The sequence below is a fragment of the Hemitrygon akajei genome, chromosome 14, assembly GCF_048418815.1.
Source record: "Hemitrygon akajei chromosome 14, sHemAka1.3, whole genome shotgun sequence".
In the NCBI taxonomy this organism is placed as follows: Eukaryota; Metazoa; Chordata; class Chondrichthyes; order Myliobatiformes; family Dasyatidae; genus Hemitrygon; species Hemitrygon akajei.
The window spans coordinates 43671068-43694650 of record NC_133137.1 but is presented as its reverse complement, the minus strand read 5'-3'; the positions used below and the strand labels follow the sequence as shown (position 1 = coordinate 43694650).

The 23583-nt window shown below is 42.9% G+C and overlaps 2 protein-coding genes across 4 annotated transcripts in view; one reads left to right on the top strand and one right to left on the bottom strand.

The window, feature by feature from the left end:
- The first annotated feature begins 3647 nt into the window (after window positions 1-3647).
- nopchap1 (NOP protein chaperone 1) lies at window positions 3648-10876 on the top strand. Of its 2 annotated transcripts, none has more exons than XM_073065942.1 (4): window positions 3648-3784; window positions 4107-4190; window positions 6812-6948; window positions 10460-10876. In XM_073065942.1, exons 1-4 carry the CDS (start codon window positions 3712-3714, stop codon window positions 10637-10639), a joined length of 474 nt encoding a protein of 157 aa, XP_072922043.1. In that variant the 5' UTR covers window positions 3648-3711; the 3' UTR covers window positions 10640-10876. The 2 variants fall into 2 exon arrangements, with proteins under 2 accessions (XP_072922043.1, XP_072922042.1); XM_073065941.1 differs by having other exon boundaries at window positions 3670-3845.
- Window positions 10877-11856: 980 nt separating this feature from the next.
- LOC140738538 (mitochondrial 10-formyltetrahydrofolate dehydrogenase-like) overlaps window positions 11857-23583 on the bottom strand; it is a 139105-nt gene continuing 127378 nt past the window's right edge. For both annotated transcript variants that reach the window (XM_073065937.1, XM_073065938.1), the window contains one exon: window positions 11857-14866. In XM_073065937.1, coding sequence (XP_072922038.1) covers window positions 14811-14866 — 56 coding nt within the window. In that variant the 3' untranslated portion in view covers window positions 11857-14810. The remainder of the gene's footprint in view (window positions 14867-23583) is intronic.

Sequence of the window (23583 nt, the reverse complement as noted above, 5' to 3'; positions counted from 1 at the left end):
CTTACCTACCTTCAGACCTTTCAGTTTCCCCAAGCACCTTCTCCCTAGTAATGGCAACTGCACTCACTTCTGCCCCGATACTCTCAAACCTTTGGTGTACTGCTAGTGACTTCCACAGTGAAGACTGATGCAAAATATTTATTCAGTTAGTCTGCCATTTCCTTGTGCCCCATGACTACCTCTTCAGCATCATTTTCCGGCAGTCTGTTATCTACTCTCACCCCTCTTTATATATCTGAAGCAAATTTTGGTAACCAGTTTACCTTCATTGTTATCCCCTTTCTGACTTTTTTAGTTGCTTTCTGTTAGATTTTAAAAGCTTCCCAATCCTCTAACTTCCCACTAGTTTTTGCTCCATTTTATGCCCTCTCTTTGGCTTTTACTCACATATTGCGCGAGGAAATTTTCCCAAATACATTTAACTTGTCCACGCCATATACTTTCTTAGCCACCCTATCACTCTGCCCGGTGACTTTGAGCCATCGATGGACATGGACCCCAAACTCCATCTGTTTCTTCATCTCCCGACAATTATCAGGTAAGTCCTGTTCACAAAAAGCAGAACAAATCCTTCCCAACAGCAGCTCAGTGATAAAAGCTGTCGCTAACACTTAAGATTTCTACAAACCTAAGGGGTGAAATGTTCAGTCCCTATACACTTCTGTCTACCATCAGGAAGGTCTCAAAGCCCTCTGCTTTCTTGGCAGAAGAACCAACCAATCCCCCCTCCTCCATCTGGCAGAACTGGTCCTCACCCTTAACAATGTTAAGGGCTCCTTTTGTGCCAAGATGAGGCCACCCTTAGCAACACTTTATATTCCATCTGGGTACCCTCCAACCTGATGGCGTGAATATCGATTTCTCATTCCTGTGAATAAAAACTTCCCCTTCCCTCTCCTCTATTCCCCAGTCGGACCTTTTACTACTACTCCCCTGCCTATTTCTTCACCCTCCTTCCTTTTCTCCTATTCTCTACTCTCCTCTCCTATCTGATTCTTTCTTCTCTATCCGTTGACCTTTTCCACCCACCTGGCTTCACCTATCACTTTCCAGATGGCCATTTTCCCCTCCCCTCACTTTTTAATTCGGTCATCTTCCCTCCCAGTCCTGAAGAAGGGTATCAGGCTCAACAAGAAGCTCAGAGACCTCAGCCTTCACCCTGCCTTGTGCAGCGAGGTCCTGGACTTCCTGTCAGATCGCTGGCACGTGGCAAGAGTGGGCCCTCAACACAGGTGTCCCTCAGGACTGCGTACTGAGTCCCTTCTTTTACTCCCTGTATACCCATGATTGACACCACCCACAGCTCCAGTCTGCTAATTAAATTTGCTGACAACACTACATTGATTGGCTTAATCTCAAATCATAACGAGGCACCCTACAGCGGTCATCACCCTGACACAGTGGTGTCAAGAAAACAACCTCTCCCTCAATGTTGCAAACACAAAGGAATTGGTTGTGGACCACAGGAGGAATGAAGACAGGCTAGCCCCTATTGATATCAATGGATCTGGGGTTGGAGGGTGACCAGCTTTAGGTTCTTCGGCATAGACATCGCCATGGACCTCAAGTGGTCTGTACATAGCGGCTGTGTGGTGAAAAAGTACAAAAGCGCCTCTTTCACCTCAGACGGTTGAAGAAATTTGGCATGTCCCCAAATCCTAAGAACTTTCTTATAGGGACACAATTGAGCACATCCTGACTGGCTGCATCATTGCCTGGTATGAAAACTGTATCTCCCTTAACAGCAGGACTGAAGAGAGTGGTGCAGACAGCTCAGCGCATCTGTAGATGTGAACTTCCCACTATTCAGGATATTTACAAAGACAGGTGTGTAAAAGGGGCCCGAAGGATCACTGGGGACCTGAGTCACCTCAACCACAAACTCTTCCAGCTGCTACCAATCGGGAAACGGTACTACAGCATAAAAGCCAGGATCAACAGACTCCGGGACAGCTTCCACCAGGCCATCAAACTGATTAATTTACCCTGACATAATTGTATTTCTATGTTATATTGACTGTCCTGTTGTACATACTATTTATTATAAGTTGCACATTTAGATGGAGACGCAAGGTAAAGATTTTTACTCATGATGTAAGAAATATTCAATTCAGCCTCCACGTCCAACACTGTATCCTCCGCAACTCACGCCATCTCCAAAGGGACCATCTTCATCTCCACTAAATATATCTTTACCTCCCTATGCCCATTCCACTTTCTGCAGAGATTGCTCCTTCCGTGATTCCCTTGTCCATTTGTCCCTCCCCCCTAATCTCCCTCCAGGCACTTATCCCTGCAAGCGACCAAAGAGCTACACCTTGTCCCTCAGCTCCATTCAGGGCCCCAAATAGGTCTTCCAAGTGAGGCAATACTTTACCTGTAAATCCACTTGGGTGGCCAATTGTGATCTGTGCTTCCGATGCAGTCTCCTGTATATTGGTGAGACTCGTAAATTGGGGTACTGCTTTGTCAAACACCTCTGCACCATTTGCCACAAGCAGGACTTCCTGGTGGCCAAACATTTTAATTCCCATTCCAACATGCCAAGATGAGGCCACCCTCAGCCACACCCTATATTCCATCTTGGTACTGTAATCGATTTCTCATTCCTGTGAATAAAAACTTCCCCTTCCCTCTCCTCTATTACCCACTCTGACCTTTTACTACTTCTCCCCTGCCTATTTCTTCCCCCCTCCTTCCTTTTGTCCTTGCTTATCTGATTCTTTCTTCTCCAGCCCTTGACCTGTCACCTATCACCTTCCAGATAGCCTTTTTCCCCTCGCCTCACTTACCTCTTTCCTCTCAGTCCTGAAGAAGGGTCTCAGCCCAAAACATTGACTATTCTTCCATAGATGCAACCTGACCTCCAACATTTTGTGTATATTGCTTTGGGTTTCCAGCATTTGTGTTTGTGTCTCTATCACTTGCTGTCAGTGTAATTTATTTACAAATAAACTGCTCACTGATCCCCAGACCTAATCACAGCTTGGGTGCAAACGTGGACTAGAAAGCTGAACTCTAGGGTCGAGGTGAGAGTGATCGCCCTTGATATGGAGGCAGCATTTGACTGAGTACACCAGGACTGCTACAAAGATTCAAAGTACATTTATTACACAAGTATGTACAATGTGCAGTGTACAACCCTGAAATTAGTCTTTCCTACAATCACAAAACAAAGAACTACTGAACCAACTTGTTCAAAAAAACATCAAATGTAAAAAAAAATATGGTGCTAAAGGCTTCCATGGTGTGGAAATACTAAATGCATTCAGGAAAATTTGCTTGCACAGTCACAGAAAAGTACAGCACTGAAACAGGCCCTTTGGCCCATCTAGTCCGTGCCTAAACCATTTAAACTGCCTACCCCCATCAACTTGTACCCGGACCATAGTCCCCATACACGACCACCTATGTACCTATCCAAACTTATCTTAAACATTGAAATGAAGTTTGCTTTCATGATCCCCTTAAACTTTTCACTTTTCACCACTTGCTCCCATGACATCTAATCGTTTTCCCGCCCAACCTTCGTCACGTGGGGCGGAGATAGCGGGAGGCGGGGCTGAGGGTCACGTGGGGCGAAGGTAGCGGGAGCGGCGCTTCGAGATCACGTGGGGTGGAGATGGCAGGAGGCGGTGCTGCGGGGTCACGTGGGCGGAAGATAGCGTGAAGTGGAGATGGTGGCGTGTTGTGGGGTCACGTGGGGCAAAGATGGCGGATGGCGGGAGTGGGAAGCAGGAGACTGCTTGTTCGTCGGAGCTGCTGGCGGTTAGCGGTCCGGAGGGTGAGGAGATGGGGTTGGTCCGGAGGGGAGGGAGAGAGAGAAGGCCGGTATCCTCAATCCGGTAAGGCCGGAGTTCCCTCCTCAGGGCCTGCTTTCATTCAACACACACAATGCTGAAGCAATTCAGCAGGCCAGGCAGCATCTGGAAAAAAAGATGCCGAAAGGTTTCGAATCGTCGACTGCGTCTCTTCCATAGACGCTACCGGCCCTGCTGAGCTCCTCCGGCATTTTGTGTATTGCTTGGATTCCTCTTGTTTGTGATTTCATTCCCCATTGCTCCCTGGCACACTTTAGTGTAATAATGGATGTGATCTGCCCACAGGAATCGAACGGAAGTTTCTGATCAGCACCGATCAGTCTAGAATTGCTGCCCGTCCCAAGATAAAGAGGGTTCCCAGAAGTGGAGGTGAGTCCGAGCTGGACAGGCTCCCGAACTCCGCTGTCCCGTCCGAAGTGTAAAGTTAAGTTTATTGTCTTATGCACTAACGCGGGTGCAATGAAAAACTTGCAGCGGCATCACGGGCAGATAGCATCCGATAACTAGCATTCACAAAAATATAAACATGAAAGAACACACTATAATAGAACAAAAAATTCTTCAATCTATTTAGTGCAAAGTAATCTAAGAGATCCTGGTGTTGTAGTAACATAGAAAACCTACAGCACAATACAGGCCGACAAAGTTGTGCCAAACATGTCCCTACCTCAGAAATTACTAGGCTTCCCTATAGCCCTCTATTTTACTAAGCTCCATGTACCTATCTAAAAGCCTCTTAAAAGACCCTATCGTATCTGCCTCCACCACCGTTGCTGGCAGCCCATTCCACGTACTCACCACTCCCTGAGTGACATCTGACATCTGACAACTGACATCTCCTGACATCTCCTCTGCACCTACTCCCCAGCACCTTAAACCTGTGTCCTCTTGTGGCAACCATTTCAGCCCTGGGAAAAAGCCACAATCAATGCCTCTCATCATCTTGTACACCTCTATCAGGTCATCTCTCATTCTCCTCCACTCCAAGGAGAAAAGGCCGAGCTCACTCAATCTATTCTCATTAAGGCATGCTCCCCAATTCAGGCAGCATTCTTGTAAATCTCCTCTGCACCCTTTTATGGCTTCCACATCCTTCCTGTAGTGAGGTGACACAGTACTCCAAGTGGGGTCTGACCAGGGTCCTATATAGCTGCAACATTATCTCTTGGCTCCGAAATTCAATTCTAAGATTGATGAAGGCCAATACACCTTCTTAACCACAGAGTTAACCTGCGCAGCTGCTTTGAGCATCCTGTGGACTCGGACCCCAAGATCCCTCTGATCCTCCACACTGCCAAGAGTCTTACTATTAATACTATATTCTGCCATCATATTTAACCTACCAAAATGAACCACTTCACACTTATCTGGGTTGAACTCCATCTGCCACTTCTCAGCCCGGGTTTGCATCCTATCAGTGTCCTGCTGTAACTTCTGACAGTCCTCCATACTGTCCACAGCACCTCCAACCTTTGCATCATCAGCAAACTTACTAACCCAACCCTCCACTTCCTCATCCAAGTCATTTATAAAAATCAAGAAGAGTAAGGGTCCCAAAACAGATCCCTGAGGTGACCGACCTCCATGTAGAATATGACCCGTCTACAACCACTCTTTGCCTTCTGTGGGCAAGCCAGTTCTGGATCCTCAAAGCAATGTCCCCTTGAATCCCATGCCTCCTTACTTTCTCAATAAGCCTTGCATGGGGTACCTTATCAAATGCCTTGCTGAAATCCATGTACACTACATCTACTGCTCTAACTTCATCATGTGTTTAGTCACATCCTCAAAAAATTCAATCAGGCTCGTAAGGTACGACCTGCCCTTGACAAAGCCATACTGACTACTCCTAATTGTATTATACCTCTCCAAATGTTCATAAATTCTGCCTCTCAGGATCTTCTCCATCAACTTCTCAACCACTGAGGTAAGACTCACTGGTCTATAATTTCCTGGGCTATCTCTACTCCCTTTCTGGAATAAAGGAGCAACATCCACAACCCTCCAATCTTCCGGAACCTCCCCCATCCTCATTGATGTTGCAAAGATCATCACCAGAGGCTCAGCAATCTCCTCCCTCACCTCCCACAGTAGCCTGGGGTACATTTTGTCTGGTCCTGGCGACTTAACCAACTTGATGCTTTCCAAAAGCTCCAGCACATCGTCTTTCTTAATATCTACATGCTCAAACTTTTCAGTCTGCTGCAAGTCATCACTACAATCACTAAGATCCTTTTTCATAGTGAATACTGAGGTAAAGTATTCATTAAGTACGTCTGCTATTTCCTCAGGTTCCATACACACTTTCCCATTGTCACACTTGATATGTACTATTCTTTCACGTCTTATCCTCTTGCTCTTCACATACTTGTAGAATGCCTTGGGGGTTTCCTTAATTCTGCCTGCCAAGGCTTTCTCATGGCCCCTTCTGGCTGTGATTAGAGTTTTGCTGGTTGGTTCAAGAACTGAATGGTTGAAGGAAAGTAGCTGTTGAACCTGATAGTGTGGGACTCTAGGCTTCTGTAGAGTGATGACTTGGTTGGGGATGTCACTGGAATATTGAAATGCCTTACATAGAAGTAGGAGCCACAGTGTTCTTATTGGAATGAATCACGGGAATTGGTGACAGAGTTGAGAAGTTGGGTGTTTCCTGTAGTGGTGTAGAGATTTAGTGTTGGGTGAAGGTGTAGAAATGGACCAGCACCCTGTGGGTTAACAGTGCATTTCCCTACAGGAATTTGTTAGCTTAGTGAGGTGAGCAGCTGCAAACGACACCTATTCACTTTGTCGGGGTCTGGTTCACGCATTGAGCTCAAAGCATTAGAAGCACAATTGGGAAGTAACTGAGTAAGATACATCATGTAATAATATAATCACAGGTTTTGTCATTGACTGTGTACCAGGGGCGTTGGCTGTACTGGAGACATCTAGCTGTATGTACTGAGGTGTCTGACCGGGTCTTCAGTGTTGTTGTGTTGCTTTGCCCCCAGTACTGGACAGACTGCAGGCTTTCTTGCCACAGATGGCACATGCAAACCTGGAGCTGAGGAGACAGATGGAGACAACTGGTCAGAGCCATTTTGATATTGAGAACGTGGATGACTGCCCTGACAAGGTTATTGAAATGGTAAGTGAGGGGCTTTGTGGGGTAAGGGGACCGAGCCTGTGATTTGCTAATAATACTACATCAAGCTGAAGTAGCTGGATCCTATACCCTGCATTTTGGATCCTGGCCTGAGCATGGCAACGATAGAACCATTGAACACTACAGCGCAGAAAACAAGGCATTCAGCCCTTCTAGTCTGTGCCGAAACTTTATTCCGCTGGTCCCATTGACCTTCACCCAGTCCATAACCCTCCAGACCTCTCCCATCCATGTATCTTTCCAATTTATTCTTAAAACTTAAGAGTGAGCCCACATTTACCACGTCAGATGGCAGCTTGTTCCACACTCCCACCACTCTCTGAGTGAAGAAGTTTCCCCTAATGTTCCCCCTAAACCTTTCCCCTTTCACCCTAAAGCCACGTCCTCTCGTATTTCTCCTAATCTAAGTGGAAAGAGCCTATTCGCATTTACTAATCTGTCTATAGCCCTCATAATTTTGTAAACCTCTATCAAATTCCCCTCATTCTTCTACGCTTCAAGGAATAAAGTCCTAACCTGTTCAGTCTTTCCCCTGTAACTCAACTTCTGAAGACTCAGCAACATCCTAGTAAGTCTTCTCTGCACACTAGAAATCTTACTGATATCCTTCCTATAGTTAGGTGAGCAGAAAAATTTGGCCTCACCAGTGCTTTATACAACCTCACCATAACATCCCAACTGTTCATTTGCCAGAGCAGAGAAAGATGAGAGGTCCGGTGTTTATTCAGATACTGCGCCAAATAGGCCTCTCTGGCCCTTCAAGCCACATCGCCCAGAAATCCCCAATTTATGGGATAATTTACATTATTAACCGGTACGTCACAGGACTGAGATCCAGAGAAAGCCCCGGAGAGGAATGGCAGTCTCCATACAGATGATGTTGAAATTGAACTCTGAACTCCAATAACCAAGCTGTAAATTGCTAGTGTGGCATCCCGGCAGTGCTGTTGGTGCAGAATGTGTATTGTGGTGTATCATGGGTGTGTGCACCCATAACACCTGTCTACTGAGGCTATCTGGATGGAACTTAGCAATAAGAGATAGATGACGTTAATAGGACTATAATAAAGACCACCTAACAGTCATCCAATGCAAAATGATAGATCACAGACTGTTGCAAAAAACAAAAGGTTATGATCGTAGGTGATTTTGACTGGGACTGCTATATTGTAAAAGGGCTGCATGGGATAGAGTTCATCAAATGTGTTCAGGAAACTTTCCTTAATCAACATGTAGATGTCCTAGCTGGAGAGAGTGTGATACGGGAATGAGACGGCAAGTGACAATAGTGGGTGCAGGGGAACACTTTGGATCTAGCGATCGTAATGGCAAAGGATGTCTGGTCCTTGGGTTGAGATTCTAAATTGGAGAAATGCCTATTTTGATGGTATCAGAAAGGTTCTGGGAAGGGTAGATTGGGTCAGGTTGCTTTTTAGCAAAGGTGTACTTGGTTAGTGGGGGGCCTTCAAAAGTGAAAGTACAGAGTTTTTGTGAGTACAGAATTTGTGTGTTCCTGTCAGAATGAAAGGCAAGACTAAAAGTTGGGGAACCCTGGTTTTTATGATGTTTAGGCCCTGGTTAAGAAGAAGGAGGTGCATAGCAGGTATGGCAGCAAAGATTAAATGAGGTACTTGTATAAGAAATACAAGAGAGCACTTAAGGAAATCAGGAGAGCTAAAAGAAGGCATGAGGTTGCTCTAGCAAGCAAGGGGAAAAAGAATCCCAAGGGCTTCTACAGGTTATTAAGTGCAAAAGGATAGCAAGGGTCAAAATTTGTGGTCTTGAAGATTTATGCCTGAGCTGAAAGAGATGGGGGAGATCCTAAATGGATTTTTTGCATCTGTATTTACTTGGGAGACAGAAATGGAGTCTATGGAAGTGAGGCCGTGGGCCGTATATGGATTACAGAGTAGGAGGTGCTTGCTGTCTTGAGGAAAATTAGGGTGGATAAATCCCCAGGGCCTGATAAGGTGTTCCTGTGGAACTTCTGGGAGAAATTGGAAGCGCCCTGACAAAGATAACATCCTTAGCCAAGTGCCAGAGGACTGGAGGATAGCTGATGTTGTTCTGTTGTTTAAAAGAAGTCTTTAAAAATAAGCTGGGGAATTATAAGCGACATCAGTAGTGGGCAAGTTATTGCAAGGTATTTTAAGGGACTGGATATACAAGTATTTAGATAGACAGGGACTGATTAAGGGGGTAGTTAAAATGGCTTTATGTGTGTAAGGGCGTGCAAGTTTTACAAGGAGGTTAACAAAGTTAATAAAAGAAAGTCAGTGATGGACTTTGATGAGCTTCAACATGGGACGTTGGTCAAGTTCAGTCACTTGTCATTCAGGATGAAGTAGGAAAATGGATTAGACATTGGCTTTGCAGCAGAAGGCAGAGTGTGGTTGTAGATCGTTGCCTCTCTGATTAGAGTTCTGTGACTATTGGCTGTCAATGCTCCCAGCAGGATCTGAACCAGCTGGAAAAATGGCAGATGGAATTTAATGCAAACAAGTGTGAGGTGTTATACTTGGGGAGGACCAACCAGGGTAGATTTGACACATTGAGCAATAGGACACTGGGAGTGATGTAGAAGAGGGATCTGGCAATACAGATTTGTAATTCCTTGTAGAAGGCACCACAGGTAGATAATGTCATACAGAGAGCTTTTGGCTTCATAAATCAAAGTACTGAGTAAAAAAGTTGGAATGTTATGTTGAAGTTGTATAAGATGTTGGTGAGGTCTAATTTGGAGTATTGTGTGCGGTTTTGGTCACCTACCTACAGGAAAGATGTAAACAAGGTTGAAAGTGTGCAGAGAAAATTTACGAGAATGTTGCCAGGACTTTGAGGACCTGACATAAAGGAAAAGGTTATTCCCTGGATAATAAGGGGAGATTTGATTGAAGTATACAGAATAATTAGACAGGTAAAGTAAATGCATGCAAGTTTTTTCACTGAGGTTGGGTAAAACTAGAAGTAGAGGGCATAGGTTAAGGGTGAAAGGTAGAATGCTTAATTGGAACAAGAGGGGGAGTTTCCTCACTCAGAGTGGAACAAGCTGCCCTCAAAAGTTGTGGATGCATGTGCGATTTCAACAATTAAGAGAAATTTGGATAGGTACATGGATGGGAAGGGTATGGAGGGCTACAGTCCGAATGCATCTATGGGGCTAGGCAGAATGGTATTTTGGCATGAAGGGCCTGCTTCTGTGTGGTAGTGTTCCATGACTACTGGCTACAGGCATATTGAACCATGCCTTAACCCTCTTATCCCCAGCTCTTCCCAAACTGTTGTTTACTCCCTCATTGCTCTGATGTGACTCTTCCTTTCCCAAACTCTGCTGAGCTTTGTCTCCATGTTATTCTGACAGGACTTCTTTGGGCCCTGATGAATAATTGCTACTGACCTCCCTCCCTCCCTTCATCTCCCCAGCTCCTGCTCTCTGTATCTGCTGAGTAGTACATTATTGCTGTATTAATTCCTCTTCCCACTGCCCTTCCAGAACATCTCTCTCTTTGAAGTGGATGGTGATAGTGGAGCAGAGTTGATGTCTGAGGATTCTGAGTCGGACACTGAGTCCCTTGGGGAAGTGACAGAAGCAAATCTCAAGTTCCCTACAACCCATCAGCAGCGGAAAGGCCGGATTGAGGTTGTGTCGGTTGATGAGACTAAGAGTGACTGAGAATCCTGCCTCACAGATAGGTATTCATTCCCCCTTGCACAAAGGGGGTGGGGACTCTGTCGATGGAATTGTCGACGTGGGTAAGATTATTCAACCTTGATAGAGGCAACCAAATGGTGGGACTCTGCATCACTGCTACTCTGCGGATAGATCAACAATCTACCTGATGACCATGTGGATTTATATGTTGACGAACACACAAACAGATAATAAAAGTGGATGGATCATTTGCAAGCAGATGAGAATGGCATCATGGTTGGCACATGCGCGGTGGGCCAAAGTGCCTGTTTGGGTGCTGTACTGTACTGTTCTGTGATAAAAGTGCCTTGGATCCCAGTGTTGAGGAAATCCAATCCCAGGATCCCTCATTGGACGTACATTCCTTGGTACACTTTTGGCCTTTGCTCATCAATCCCAACACACCCTTTGTAGCCCAGGGTTGAAATGAATATTGGGAAAAACCTGGCTCCCTGGAGAACTCCTTCCAGCACAGAGCCATGATCAAACAGACTAATAAAAATAAAAGCTGACAAGTAGCTGACTACTAGACAGGTATATGGAAGAATTTGGGGTGGGGGGATATATGGGAGGCAGGGTTTAAGGGTCGGTAAAACATTGTGGCACAATAATAGTACTGTGCTGTACTATTCTATGTTCTATTAAAACCATTTGGCATACCAAGACAGGGCAAAGATGCAAAGAATTTGAGGGTGACACTTTGAAGGTCAGTTACTTTACTAATTCTATGCCTTTAATATATAAATTCTATTGGCTATTAACATGTGTATTATCATAGTGTAATTATGATTATGCAGATAATGAATTTGGACATAAAACATTGTACCTAACTGGTCAATCTCTGTATAAAAATGCCATTAGTTTTAGAAAATACGTCAGAATAGTTCAGTGACAGGAGGTAAACTGTTCTTCTTGTGCACATGTAAATATAGTGTGATTGAGGAGCAAGTGAGAGTTTTCAGAGTCCAGTAATCACAAACAACACATCCATACTTACAGGAGGGAGGTGTGGTTCACCCAAAGAGGTGCCATGCAGCAATTATATCAAACAGGGATCAAGTTAGTTAGGCTTCCACACAACCGTTAACCACACCATACTCTGGGGAGCTCATGCAAGTGTGACACAACAGCTCAAAACAATGGATCTGAGAGAAAGCATTCAACACAACACAGCATGGAGTCAAAACCCGACAGAAAACTAATCTTGCAGTGCAAAGCTTTACTTGTAGTAAAATAAAATCACAATGCATTTTTAAATTAGGACTGTAATTTTTTTTACATAGATGCATAACTTCTCACAATAGAATTTGAAGCATACATTAAAGGTCACTGGAAGAGTCCTGGCGAGGCGTGCACAGTTCCCTGCTGTAGAGGATGGTCTCTCTGCATTTGTGAGGAAGCTGGCTCCATTTGAACAGGTAACAGCCCTCGCCATTTCACCGGCAGCAAGTAACACTGGGTCAGTGAATTTCCTGCACTATTTTCTATCAACCAAGAATGGAATACTCCACAAGACTTTTGCCTTATTAGCCTACCCCACCCCACCCGAATAAATCACAGCTGTAGGCAAGAGAGGCAGTGCCTGGTTGCACAGCTCTGGGGATAGTGACAGAGTAGTGAATACAGTCTAACATCTCAGACCACACCAACAATTCTGCTGTCACTTGGATTCTAGCTCCATGCTCCAGCATAACATTCCCTCTGTTCCCCACGCCCTCCCCATATCTGCTATCATGTTCAATGAAAGGCACTGACCCCAAACAGTAATCTGGTTCTCTTGCCTTACACACTGTCCAAGTGTTACCATGTTTCCAGTATCTCCTGTTTTTTTTAAATTTCAGATTTGCAGCACCTGTTGCTGTTTGCTGGGTTCCAATGAGTATTCGGACCAATAAGGCAGGTACAGTACTGGCCTAGCACTTCACATACAAATGAACCAAACATTCATCAACAAAACAATTCAATAATCTATGCAATTATTGTCAGAGATGCATACTGGATGTAGACATCAGATTTTACATTCACTGTAATACATAATCATGTATTACATTTGGGCACGGAAGGTTAGTTAGGAAAGTTCAATCTTTAGTTATTAATATTGAAGTAGTAAAATGGATTCAACAGTGGCTGCATGGGAGATGCCAGAGAGTAGTGGTGGATAACTGTTTGTCAGGTTGGAGGCCGATGACTAGTGTTGTGCCTCAGGGATCTGTACTGGGTCCAATATTGTTGTATGCAGTATGCAGATGATACTAAGGTGGGTGGCATTGTGGATAATGAAGTAGGTTTTCAAAGTTTGTAGAGAGATTTAGGCCAGTTAGAAGAGTGGGCTGAACGATGGCAGATGGACTTTAATGCTGATAAGTGTGAGGTGCTACATTTTGGTAGGAATAATCCAAATAGGACATACATGGTAAATGGTAGGGCATTGAAGAATGTGCATAGTTCCCTGAAGGTGGAATCTCATGTGCATAGGGTGGTGAAGAAAGCTTTTGGTATGTTGGCCTTTATAAATCAGAGCATTGAGTACAGGAGTTGGGATGTAATGTTAAAATTGTACAAGGCATTGGTAAAGCCGAATTTGGAGTATTGTGTACAGTTCTGGTCACCGAATTATAGGAAAGATGTCAACAAAATAGAGAGAGTACAGAGGAGATTTACTAGAATGTTACCTGGGTTTCAGCACCTGAGTTACAGGGAAAGATTGAACAAGTTAGGTCTTTATTCTTTGGAGCGTAGAAGGTTGAGGGGGAACTTGATAGAGGTATTTAAAATTATGAGGGGGATAGATAGAGTTGACGTGGATAGGCTTTTTCCATTGAGAGTAGGGGAGATTCAAACAAGAGGACATGAGTTGAGACTTAGGGGGCAAAAGTTTAAGGGTAACACGAGGGGGAATTTCTTTACTCACAGTGGTAGCTGTGTGGAACGAGCTTCCAGTAGAAGTGGTAGAGGCAGGTTTGGTATTGTCATTTAAAGCAAAATTGGATAGGTATATGGACAGGGGAGGAATTGGAGGGTTGTGGGCTGAGTGCGGGTCAGTGGGACTAGGTGAGAGTAAGCATTCGGCATGGACTAGAAGAGCTGAGATGGCCTGTTTCCGTGCTGTAATTGTTATATGGCTATATAGTTATAATCACCATTTGTGTCCTCAGAGCTCTGCTCCCAGAGCGGGCAAGTGCTCAGATGCAGAGGTACAGAATGTGACAGTTACTCTGATTTGAAGCTTATGTGCATAGATCATGGTGTCTTCTGCACTTGCTAGGACAAATCAAAATTAAGGGCACTTCATTGTGAGTATCCAATGAATCTAAAAGCAACATTTGAACAGAGCAAGCATTTCCCTGCATTATAACTGGTTATAACTTAACGTACCGGTTTCAGCCATTTTATCTGTACCAAGTGATTACTTTTTAAACATTTATTAATTTACATACTGAAAGGATGGCAGGTAGAAGATAATTTTGAGATGCTGGATGGCTCAGATCGTTTCAGTTTGCCCAAAAATTAACGCACAGAGCCAGCTTGTTTTGTATCAGCTTTCAGCCACAGCCTCAACCACTGAGCTTCAATTCCCTTTTTTCTTTCCTTTCAATAGTTAAAACTCCAGCAACTAGCAAATGACTCTCTTTAGTTGCTTCAGTTATTTACTGCTCAGCTGGTCTGATCTGTTCTCTTGCTGATGAATACATTCCAACTGCAATGATACAACTGCACCATATCACCACCCTTAGTCACCAAGGAATACGAGGAATTTTGAAAAATAAAATTCTAAATGTTGCCAAACATTGATTTGTGAATTGATATGTACATAATTTTCATCTGAAAAGATCTTATGAAACTGCAACAATTTACATCATTATTAATGGCCAGATCACCAATCAAAGCAAACTTCCAGTGAGTGGGACTCAAGACGCTTCATCATAGCTTCATCACTGAGAAGCCGAATGTTACAACTGTAACCCAGTGCACAATACACAAGGTTCGGGTACAAGCTAAGCTGCAACTAGAAACTGTAGTTTTTGAACATTGAACAAGAGGATACAGTTGCTTGTATGTGCTGAGTTTGTTACACACTGGTAGAGTCCTCAAGTTCTCTTCTGATGTCCAGCCAAAGGGCCAGTGGAAATGAAGACATTGTTGAAACGAGGGCCTAATACTCCACTGTCACAGCTTTGGTTCGGAGGTATTCATGGAGTGCTTCCTCACCTGAAAACAAGGGTAGGAAATGAGATTTATTCAGGCAGATGGATACAGAGTGAAGTCATTCAACTTGCAGTTACACAGCACGGATAATATTTACAATGCCAGCAGACTAGCCCAACACTACTGCATTGTGTGTGGTGCTGGCCTGGCACACACAGTACAATCCTGTAAACAGCATGGATAATAATATTAATTTAAGGTTAAACACTGACCAAGACAGAGGATAACATCTACTCAAAGTAAAATTTATTATCAAAGTATGTACATGTTACCACATACTAAAGTCATTTTCTTGCAGACATTTATAGAAAAATAAAGAAATACAATTGAATATATGAAAAACTGTACATAAACATTTTGGAGATAGTGATCACAATTCTATCTCCTTTACCATAGCCTTGGAGAGTGATAGGAACAGACAAGTTAGGAAAGTATTTAACTGGAGTAAAGGGAAATATGAAGCTATCTAGCAGGAACTCGGAAGTATAAATTGGGAACAGATGTTCTCAGGGAAATGTATGGAAGAAATGTGGCAAATGTTCAGGGGATATTTGCGTGGGTTCTGCATAGATACATTCCAATGAGATAGGGATAGGATGGCAGGGTACAAACTGGTGTACAAAGAGTTGAAAATCTAGTCAAGAAAAAAAGCTGACGAAAGGTTCAAAAATTAGGCAATGACAGAGAGCCAAAAGGCTAGCAGGAAGGAGCTTAAGAAAGAAATTAGGAGAGCCAGAAAAGGCCATGAGAAGGCCTTGGCGAGCAGGATTAAGGAAAACCCCAAGGCATTCCACAAGTATGTGAAGAGCAAGAGGATAAGACGTGAGAATAGGACCAATCAAGTGTACATTGGAAATAACAGAGTGTTATTTGATATTTTATATTTATTCTTTAATTGGTCAAATTACATTAATATACCTCCTTCAAAAGTCTCCTATATATCTAAGCCCTTTGTGAAACCAGTTATATAGAGGTTGATTATCCATTGTAAAAGGGATATGTTTATTTTGAATTAAAGGTCTCTTTGCTAATAAAGATTTCTTTATCTCATCATCATTTATCTTATTCCCTAAATCAAATGTTTTAGTATAGGAGATTCTTTCTTTTCCCGTATCCATTTAGATTCCCATTTATATATAAAATCTTCTGGTATATTTTTTTCCTATTTTGTCTAATTCTATTCTAATCCATGCCGGTTTATCTTCATCAAAAAAAAATGCAATAAATTAAGTTGATTTGCTTTGTAATAATTCTTAAAATTTGGTAATTGTAACCCTCCTAGGTCAAATTTCCATGTCAATTTTTCCAATGATATTCCTGACATCTTACCTTTCCAAAGGAATTTCCTCACACATTTATTTAACTCTTGAAAAAATTTCTGCAGTAATTGTATTGGTAATGTTTGGAATAAGTATTGTAATCTAGGGAATATATTCATTTTTACAGCATTGACTCTACCTATTAATGTTATTATCCATTTATCAAGATCCTCTTGAATTTTTTTCAATAATGGCAAATAATTTAATTTATATAAATTCTTTATATCATTATCAACTCTTATACCTAAATACCAATTAAGGGCTTATTTAAGAGATAAACTGGGTCAAACAATGTTATTGCCGAAACCTAATGAAATAGAAACTTTAATTCATAAAGGAAAAAATTTAAAATTTCTGGTATGTATAATTTGATTCAAAAACAGGCAATTAAACAAACAATTCATAAGTCAAGACAAAAATGGGAAACTGATATGAATATTAAAATTGATGAAACAAGTTGGTCAAGATTGTCTTGACAGTATGACAAGTACAATAAGTGTTCAACTAAGATTAGTACAATATAACTTTTTACATCAAATATATATTACACCACAAAAAATAAATAGATTGAACTCAAATTTATCTGATCAATGTTTTTGATGTAATCAAGAAATTGGTACTTTTTTTACACTCTACTTGGTCTTGTTTTAAAATTCAACCTTTTTGGACAAATTTAAGAGTTTTACTGGAACAAATTATTGGAATACAACTTCCACATAATCCAACATTTTTACTAGGCAATATTGAAGGGATAAAATCGAAATCCAAATTGAATAAATATCAGAAAGAATTCATAAAAATTGCATTGGCAGTAGCCAAAAAGGCTATTGCAGTTACTTGGAAATCGGATTCATATAGATCGTTGGAAGAATGAAATTTTTAGCTGCATTCCACTTGAAAAAATTACTTATAATTTAAGATGAAATATTAAATATGAATATATATTATATATATAATTATATATTCATTATATATTATATATAATATATGAATATAAATATGAAATATTTCTGAAAATTTGGTGCCCTTATTTACAAAAAATAGGATTAGATATATAGGTGCTCCGAAGATAAAATTATTGGTTATCTGGGGAAAGAAATACATATTAAAGCTATCATGAACTCCATGGAGCATGTGGGGGTCTTCCGATATCCAGGCATTCTTTCTTTCTTTTTTCTTTTTTTTTCCTATAGGGATATGTTAGGGGGAGGGGGAAGGGTTGATATTTTTTTTCTTTCTGTAACCTATTTGAAAATTCAATTAAAAATTTTTTTTTTAAAGTGTACATTGGAAAAGTGTGTATGGAACCACAGAAGATAGCAGAGGTGATTAATAAATACTTAGCTTCAGTATTTACTAAGGAAAAGGTTCTTGGCGATTGCTGGGATGATTTACAGCGGACGGAAAAGCTTGAGCATATATTCATTAATAAAGAGGATGTTCTGGAGCTTTTGGAAAGTATCAAGTTGTATAAGTCACCGGGACCAGATGAGATGGACCAGGCTACTGTGGGAGGTAAGGGAGGAGATTGCGGAGCCTCTGGCGATGATCTTTGCATCATCAATGGGGACGAGAGGGGTTCTGGAGTTTTGGAGGGTTGTGGATGTTGCTCCTTTATTCAAGAAGGAGTAGAGATAGCCCAGGAAATTATAGACCAGTGAGTCTTACTTCAGTGATTGGTAAGTTGATGGAAAAGATCCCGAGAGGCAGGATTTATGAACATTTGGAGAGGCATAATATGACTAGGCATGGTTTTGTCAAAGGCAAGTTGTGCCTTACGAGCCTGATTGAATTTTTTGAGGATGTGACTAAACACATTGATGAAGGAAGAGCGGTAGATGTAGTGTATATGGATTTCAGCAAGGCATTTGATAAGGTACCCCATGCAAGGCTTATTGAGAAAGTAAGGAGGAATGGGATCTAAGGGGACATTGCTTTGTGGATTCAGAACTGGCTTCCCCACAGAAGGCAAAGAGTGGTTGTGACTGGTCATATTCTGCATGGAGGTCAGTCACCAGTGGTGTGCCTCAGAGATATGTTCTGGGACCTTTACTCTTTGTGATTTTTTTAAATGACCTGGATGAGGAAGTGAAGGGATGGGTTAGTAAATTTGCTGATGACACAAAGATTGGGGGTGTTGTGGATAGTGTGGAGGGCTGTCAGAGGTTACAGTGGGACAATGATAGGATGCAAAACTGGGCTGAGCAGATGGAGTTCAACGCAGATAAGTGTGAGGTGGTTCATTTTGGTAGGTCAAATATGATGGCAGAATATAGCATTAATGGTCGAGACTCTTGGTAGTGTAGAGGATCAGTGGGATCTTGGGGTCTGAGTCCATAGGACACTCAAAGCTGCTGCGCAGGTTGACTCTGTGGTTAAGAAAGCATACGGTGCATTGGCCTTCATCAACCATGAGATTGAGTTTAAGAGCCGAGAGGTAATGTTGCAGCTGTATTGGACTCTGGTCAGACCCACTTGGAGTACTGTGCTCAGTTCTGGTCACCTCTCTACAGAAAGGATGTAGAAACTATAGAAAGGGTGCAGCAGAGATTTACATAGATGTTGCCTGGATTGGGGAGCATGCCTTATAAGACTAAGTTGAGTGAACTTGGCCTTTTCTCCTTGGAGCAATGGAGGATGAGAGGCAACCTGATAGAGGTGTGTGTATAAGATGATGAGAGGCATTGCTTGTATGGATAGTCAAGAGGCTTTTTCCCAGGGCTGAAATAACTAACACAAGAGGACGCAGTTTTATGGTGCTTGGAAGTAAGTACAGAGGAGATATTAGGGGTAAGCTTTTTACATAGAGAGTGGTGAGTGCATGGAGTGGGCTGCCAGCGGTGGTGGTGGTGGATATGATAGGGTCTTTTAAGAGACTCCTGGATAGATACATGGAGCTTAGAAAAATAGAGGGCTATGGGTAACCCTAGGTAATTTCTAAAGTACATGTTCAGCACAGCATTGCGGACCAAAGGGCCTGCATTGTGCTGCAGATTTTCTATTTTTCTATAAACAGACTGGCAAACAACCGAAGTGCAATGTGCCACGCTATTGCTCTGTTTGTCCAATGGTGATCCCCAGTGTGGAACCTCATGCCGGTGGTCCTGCAGTGTGACACTCACTATGGAGCCTCACGCCTTAAGACATAGGAGCAGAATTAGAATATTCGTCCCTGATGGCTGATTTATTATCCCTCTCAACCGAATACTTTGATGCACTGATTAATCAGGAACCTATTCACCTCTGCTGTATATATACCAAATGACTTGACCTGCACAGCCACCTATGGCAATGAATTCCACAGATTAACCACCCTCTGGCTAAAGGAATTCCTCCTCATCTGTACTGAATGGATGGCCTTCTATTCGAAGGCTGTGCCATCTGGTCCTAGACTCCCCCACAATTGGAAACATCCTCTCCACATCCGCTCTATCTGAGCCCTCTAGTCCTAGACTCCCCCACTATAGGAAACATCCTCCTCACATCCACTCTGTCTAGACCATTCAATATTTGATAGATTTCAATGAGATCCCCTGTTCTAAACTAGAGTACAGGTCCGGAGCCATCAAGTGCTCCTCATAACCTGAGATCATTCTCACGAACTCCTCTGGACCCTCTCCCATGCCAGCACCAACTTCCTTCGATAAGGTGTCCAAAACTGCTCACAACCAATGCCTTATAAAGCATCAGCATTACATCCTTGCTTTTATGTTCTAAACCTCTTGAAATGAATGCCAACATTGCATATGCCTTCCTCACCACCAAGTCAACCTGCAAGTTAACCTTTAGGGAATTCTGCATGAAGACTCCCAAGTCTCTTGCAGCTTTGATTTCTGAAATGGCTCCCCATTTAGTAAATAGCCCACACTTTTATTCCATCTGCCACCTCTTTGCTTATTCTCCTAATCTGTCCAACTGCTTCTGCAGACTCCCTGCTTCCTTAACACTACTTGTCCCTCCTCCTATCTTTGTACTGTCCACAAAACAATCCTGTCATCCAGATCATTGACGTATAACATGAAACATGAAAAGTAGCGGTCCTGACACTAACCCCTGCTGAACACTAGTCACGGTACAGCCAAGCAGAAAAGGTCCCTTCTATTCCCACTTTGTCTCCTGCCACTTCTATTCCTGCTTGTATCTTTCCTGTAATATCCTCAGCTCTTGTGTAGCAACTTCATGTGTGACACCTTGTCAAAGGAAAATCCAAGTAAACAACATCCACTGACTCTCCTTTGTTACCCTTCCTCTTTTTCTTCAAGTCCTGCAGTGTGTGACACCCGGTGCAGAGCCTCATGCCATTGGTCCTGTAGTTGAACATCTTCACTATGGGCAAAAACTGCTTCAGCTCCAGTTCCACTTTGCTGCCTCCCAAATCTGCACTATTTAATCGCAATCAATCACACAGAGCTAGACAACACAGACTGTCATCTGTGATCTGAATCACAGGTAGATTTGTTGTCACCGAACATCTGTCATGAAATTTATTGTTTTGTAATTGCAGTTGAGAGCAAGGCATAACAATTACTTTTAAGTTACAATAAATAAATAGTGCAAAAGAGGAATAATGAGGTGATGTTCATTGATTGTTCAGAAATGTGACTCAATGACAGAAGGGTCCTCTACCTTCTCCCTGACAGCAGTATTGTAAAGGGGGCATGTCCTGGGGGGGCGGGCTGAGGGTCCTTAGTTGATGGGCACTCCCTTCTTGAGGCACTGCTTTTTGCCGATGTCCTCGATGGTGGGGAGGGCTGTGTCTGTGATGCAGCTGGCCAAGTCTACAACCCCTTTTGCGATCCTGAGCACTGGCTGCTCTGGAGTTTCCAGTGCTCAGCCTGGCCCACAGTTACACATTACCTGTGCAACACAGGACACAGAGCTCCAGCAGTCCAGTCACCAGAACTAATCAGCATCTCTGTTGCTCTCATTCCTCTTCCTGTTACACTCTACAACAAAACAAATACATTGCTGTTCTCTTCACCACCCCCACATCCGTTGTCGGGGATAAAAGAAGGGATTTTCCCCTCACTGACTTCACCGATGATTCCCGAAGGCCTCATGTTTCCACACTGAGATGACAGCAATCTTGTGGAGAGAGTATAGGGAGACACAGCTATCAACAGTGACTCCAACCCCTTGCTGACCCCAGCTACACATCTCATTCGACAACAGCTGAACTGCAGTGCCCCAGAGGACCAGCTCTCCACACCAAAGAGAGCCATATTCGTAGCAGCTCACCTGGAGCTTAGTCACACTGTAAGGGCCTGGTAACCCATGAGAGAAAGGCAGAGAAACTGAGAAACCAAGTGAGATAGGAGTTACGATGAAATGACAGTGACATACACGTGGGGGTGGGTGTGTTCAGCCCCAGGGTGGAGCAGTGCAAGTACACAAAGATGGAGAGCTGAGCCGATGCCACAAGAACGGCCTCGGATCTACAGTATAGATTAGAACATGGAACAGCACAGCCCAGGAGCCGCCCTTTGGCTTACAACATTTGTGTTGAATTAAATTAAAACCCTGCTGCCTGCACACAATCCATCCCCTTTTTCCCAGTATCATGCACGTTCATATACAGTATCCAGCTTGGGATCGTGAGATTGAGATACGTCTCTACCAAAGGAGGTGTGAGGCACTCCTTTCCTCTGCTAGCCTGCAGGTCACCCTTGGGCAAGGTGTAGTAACTGCTTGCCCTGATCAGGGTCACATGAAGCCGCGGGAGCAGGTGGGGGATGGTCATACGAGCTATTGGTGCATATCACGAGTCCTGGTTATGCGACCACTAACACCAAGCAGACAATCTCAGAAGAATATTGATAATGGCTAGGTCACCAGTCTTGTAAAGACGCTGCCCAGAAGGTGGCAATAGCAAACCACTTAAGAAAAAGAATTTGTCAAGGACAGTCGTGGTCATGGAAAGACCATGTTTGCCCACATTATACGACACAGCAGATAACGAATGAGCGATCTAACAGCTTAAATACTACCATTGTGTCTCCTTCCCTGACCAGACACCTACAACTCTACCAAAACAAAACTGCCCCAAACAGTTCCCTTAAACTTGTCCCTCTTCCCTTAAATACACATACCCTCTGACATTTCTACCATGGGAAAAAGACTCTGTCTACTTGATCTATACTTCTCACAATTTTATAAACTTCTCCCAGGTCTCCCTACAGCCTCCAATGCTAGAACATTTTGGAGAGGAAGGGAGAGCAGCCAGATGTCTTGGTACATATGACATAGGAAAGGAAAACAAAGAGGTCCCATGAAGAGAATTTAAAGAGCTAGTCAGAAAGCTGAAAAGCAGGATCTCCTGGGTGGTCATTTCTGGATTGCTGCCTGTGCCATGCATCAGTGAGGGTAGAACTTCAGGTTCATAGACCATTGGGATCTCTTCTGGGGAAGGTAAGACCTGTTTAAAAGTAACAGGTTTCACCTGAACCCAAGGGGGAGAACTATTCTCATGGGCAGGTTTGGTAGAGCTGTCGGAGAGGGTTTAAACTAATTTGACAGGGGAGTAAGAACTGGAGTGAAGGGATTCAGGATAGAACGGACGGTTAAAAAAACAAAGATAATGTGCAGTCAGACTGTCAGGACAGGCAGGCAGATGATAGAACAAAATCGCAGCCAGCAGGGTGAGTATCAGTGCATTAGGGATGCAAAATCAAAAAGGGTAGCAAATACAATACTCAGTCTTGTATCTCAATGCATGGAGTATAAGAAATAAGGTGGATGATCTTCTTGCATGAATACAGATTATCAAGTATGATGTGGCTATCACTGAATTATGACTAAAAGGATGGTTGTAGTTGGGAACTGAATGTCCAAGGTTACACATTGTGTCGGAGGGATAGGAAGGTAGACAGAGGGGGTGGTGTGGCTCTGCTGGTAAAGAATGGCATCAAATCAGTAAAAAGATGTGACATAGGGTCAGAAGATCCTTGTGAGTTAAGAAACTGCAAGGGTAGAAGGATACTGAAGGTAGTTATTTACAAGCCTCCCAACAATGGCTAGGATATGGACCACAGATTACAGTGAGAAATAAAAAAGGCATGTCAAAAGGGCAATGTTATGATAGTTGTGGGAGATTTCAACATGCAGTTCGATTGGGAAAATCAGGTTGGTAATGGATCTCAAGAGAGTGAGTTTGTTGAATGCCTTCAAGATGCCTTTTTAAGAGCAGTTTGTCATTGAGCCTACTGGGGAAGTTACAGTGGTATGACCAAATTAAATTGGAAGGAGATGCTGGCAGGGAAGACAGCAATGTTACAACCTCTTTACCATTTGTGTTCTGTCTACTGAATCAGTTCTCAGGATATAAATTAAATTTACATAAGAGTGAACTGTTTCCTTTAAACAATTTAATGCCAACTAATATTAACCTTCCTTTTAAAATTT